At 42.4% G+C, this 4,045-nt stretch overlaps 1 protein-coding gene across 1 annotated transcript; it reads left to right on the forward strand.

Annotated features, from left to right (window-relative positions):
* Positions 1 to 2,137: 2,137 nt before the first annotated feature.
* LOC147620024 (uncharacterized) lies at positions 2,138 to 3,553 on the forward strand. The gene has a single exon (XM_086772160.1). It carries the CDS (start codon positions 2,412 to 2,414, stop codon positions 3,459 to 3,461), a length of 1,050 nt encoding a protein of 349 aa, XP_086628286.1. The 5' UTR covers positions 2,138 to 2,411; the 3' UTR covers positions 3,462 to 3,553.
* The last annotated feature ends 492 nt before the right edge of the window (positions 3,554 to 4,045 follow it).

Consider the following 4,045-nt stretch of genomic DNA (forward strand, 5'->3'; position numbering starts at 1 on the left):
ATACTTATAATAGTAGCCTTCAAAGAGAAGGATGAGGAAATCACCCCTATTTATAGGCAATGGAGAAGGACAAAGAGGTCAGCACTAATAAGAATCCCATTGTGAATACTTATAATAGTAGCCTTGTCTCCCCTACTATGGAAAATCTCGATGCTAAATGTATGCCACACCACCATCATCCTATCTATAGCTCCAGGTCATCGCTAGCTTTGGGCACTACAGAGAATGAACAACACAAGTGAGTGGGAAAAGTGCTTATCTTTTGGGTTTTTCCTTTTTCTTTCACGATTTCAAGAGAAGTCTCACATAAGCAAGTGTTATAAATAAAAAATGACAAAGTTACTAGGTTTCTTGGTTGCTCTAGCAACACCAAGAGTGCACCTTGCCACTCATTCAAACAAGCTAATGACCTTTGCTAGTGGAGTAAAAATGGTTTAAAAGGACAAAATCATGAACTCAAAGATTAAGTCACGACCTTGAAGAACTAACCGAGATCCTTGAAACCAAGAGATCATCACAAAGGTGAGAGAGAGATAAACTCAAAGATTGAGTCATGACCTTAAAGAACTAACTGAGATCTACACCTAAAACCTAGGAAATCATCATGAAGGGGGGTGTGTGTGTGTGAGAGAGAGAGAGAGAGAGAGAGAGAGAGAGAGAGAGAGAGAGAGTTGAAAGAAGATCTGTAAGGAGATGGTCAATAGCGTCAAAATGGTAGTCAAGGAAGGTTTGACAGAACACATCAAGTCAGAAGTCACATTGGAAGTTGAGGAAAGTGAATTAAACCATCTCTTTAGATCCACATGGGTGCTTTACCTAAAGGATGGCATATGGAGAGAGAGGAGGATCCTTTTATAGATTAGTAACTAGTAGCTAAAGTTGTGACTGTGATAAAGTGGAATCATGCCAAAGTTTGACAAGAGGAGGATGGATTTTTTAGGTCAATAGCCAAGTATCCAAAGGTGTGCCAATGATATCATGGAATCACGCCAAAGTTTCACGAGCGACAAGGCAAGCATGCAATACTCACTTACCATATCAAATAGGAGAAGATTGAGATTCTAAATCTTCAGTCAAAACCACCAAGATATGGACTGTAGAAGTTGAGCCTAATGTAATGCAAGTGACAAGCCTACATAATTAGACAAAGTTTGAGCAACTTGCAAAGAAGAAAAGTGGGTAGTCTACCGTGAGGGTAGAGCCCTCATTAAAGATTTTTGTAAACCCAAACCCAAAAATTAGACATGACTATGAGTTGAAGTGAATGTATTTGATGCATGACATTGTAGATTTATTAGATGATTGATATTCCTTTTTAAAAAAAAAAGTTTTGCTTTTGCTTGCACTTGCATTTGGTTTAAGAACTTCATGTTCTTCATATTGTGTATTTGATCTCATAGGCCATTTTGGCCTTTTGTTGACGTTAATGTAATTTTCTTTCTTCTCTCTCTCTCTCTCTCTCTCTCTCTCTCTCTCTCTCTCTCTCTCTCACACACACACACACACACACACACACACAACACTATAGAGATCATATAGGCCTCAATATAGAGCTAAGTCAATCAAACATATAGACTATTGAGATATACTGCATACATCTATCACTGACTTCTTTGGCCCTGACCAGAGAGAACCTTGCCTAACACTTAGCCCATGCAAGATCGATAGGGACAGATGGGTAGAGTAAGGCAACCCCTTACAGTGAATACACCCCAAGGGCTGGCAAGTTGGCAGCACATGGAGTCTTCCAAGAGAGAGCGTATGCCCTTCAGAGAGCCAAATGCCCCACCTCTAGAGACCTAGAGCCTCTACTCGTCAGGTCTAGATCCGAGACATTCCCCAGTGCTAGTTGCTCCCTCGTGAGTGGACATTATTTCTATGTGTACAACAGAGGATGGCACATTGTAAGTTTGGACACATGAGGTTTTCATATTGTATAGATAGGGCCTACAGAGTTCGCTAGCCTTGTCTTTTTTGGTAGCTTGGTTTTGCAACACCTAATTCACTCATTGACCATTTTGTAACATTTTTTGGTCTCACATTGTAGACAATAAAATTCACTGATGGATCATTTGGAACATCTTTTGATCCCATAAATGGAGTTATAAAAATTTGTTTTTAATGGGTAGTACGCACTTTTTCACACGTGATGAAAGGGTGAAGGGGGACGGAATGCAAACGTCGGTGAAATGGGTGCGTCCATCTGGGCGTTACGGCAGATGATGAGGAGCGAAGGAAGAGACGGAGCACGGGAGAAAAAACAACAAAAAGCACTAAGATGTCCGGCGATGGAGGCCACAGAGAAAAGTACAGGGAAGAAGCCAATATAACAGAGCCGGATTGTTGCTGTAGTAGTAGCATTCTGCGATTGAATCGCCTTAACATTTCCTTTTAGAAATATTCGATACCTCATGGCTATGCTGAAGAAGCAAGTTTTTTCTTCTTCTTCTGCTGCTTCTTCTTCTGCAGAGTGGCCGGACAAAGCTGTTGCAGTCTTGCTAAAAAGCTACGCCCAGAAGTTCTCTGTGGACAGAGGGTACCTTAGGACCAAGGACTGGGAGGAGGTCGCCCAAAGTGTGAACTCTTCCTGCGAGGGTCTGAAAGCTCTCAAGACCTTGAAGCAGTGCAGAGACAAGGTGGACAGCCTTAAGCGGCGCTACAAGATGGAGAAGCGCAAGGCGGTTAATGGGGGTGAGGTAAGTTGGCCTTTCTTTAACAGATTGGATGACATCATGAACTCTGTCGTAAAACAGGGTAAAGGCCACCATCAACATCATCATCGGAAACATCCCAATGCTCCATCCATCCATGCTGATGTTGATGCCGATGATGATGATGATGATGACGACGACGATGATGATGAAGTAGAAGAACCGCAAGAAGACGAAAAGCTTGGTGGTTCCAACTCCCACGACGACCTTGCCGCCTCCTCTGATAGTCCTCCTCTGTACTTGGAAAATGGCAAAGCTTCAGTAGCAGTAGAGGATGTGCATGATATGTTATATGATGGTTTATATCGCTATCATCCACAACATCAACTATGTGATGGTGATGATGATCACCATCATCATCAACAACAACAGCAGCGCCAGTTTCGACATCAACATGGTCATCATCATCTTCATCAGCAGCTGCTTGCCTCCTCCAGACCCTACAGTTTCTCAGGGGGAACCCAAGAGTCTACAGAGAATTCAAGCCGTGGCAAAGCTCGAGCTCAAAGCTGTGTGGCCAAGCGCAAGCTGGAGTGTGACAATGGCATAGAGGCCTTGGCAGATGCAGTCACAGGGCTTTCAAAGCCAGGCTCATCCACGTGCTTTTCAGATGTGTTTGCTCGGATCGAGCTAGCCAAGATGGAAATCTTCACAAAGATGAATTTGGAGCTAGCCAAACTGGAGAGGAAGAGGTATAAGAAGGGCGGCAGCAAGAGTAAGCCACCGAGCTCGATGTCTACTGGTTCTTGATTTGTTTACATCTCTTAAATACTGTGGGAGGTCAATCTTCTCAGTTGTATGTTCTACGCTCTACTATCAACTACTGGTACATGTTTTACTCTTACTCCATGCAATCAACACTAAGTGGTATGTTGTTATTTTTGGCTGTATGATCTATAATCTAGTATCATTGAGATTATTGTGAACTTGATTGTTGGAAAAAAGCCATACAGTGAAGTTAGTTAGATGTTTTCTGATGTGTAAGAATCTATTTCGCACCTTTTTCTGTACTGGGCAACTTTAACCGGGAGTGGGTCATGGTGGTGTGCTGAAGCTGGAGACGGGATTATAGAAGGGTTTGATTTATAGAGGTGCCATTAATCGATCTCTTTATCAGGTGTGTATCTCTACACTTGTGTGGGTAGATCTCTTGACTCCTCTATAGGGGGAAGGGATCTGAGCAGATAATTGTTGCATTTTTTGAACATTAAATAGGGGGATGAGCAACATGGAAATGTTAAGGTAAACAATGGAGGTGGGTAATTGTGGCTTTTATGTTGCTTAAGTATTATCACTGCTATTCATTAGGCTAGAGGCTGCTGAAAAACAGCAGC

The sequence above is a fragment of the Cibotium barometz genome, chromosome 32 (genome assembly GCF_041138505.1).
Source record: "Cibotium barometz isolate CiBa-2024 chromosome 32, ASM4113850v1, whole genome shotgun sequence".
Classification (NCBI taxonomy): domain Eukaryota; kingdom Viridiplantae; phylum Streptophyta; class Polypodiopsida; order Cyatheales; family Cibotiaceae; genus Cibotium; species Cibotium barometz.

Bases quoted from the DNA above. Each gene is read 5' to 3' on its own strand.
- LOC147620024 (XM_086772160.1), top strand. From the start codon at position 2,412: ATGGCTATGCTGAAGAAGCAAGTTTTTTCTTCTTCTTCTGCTGCTTCT.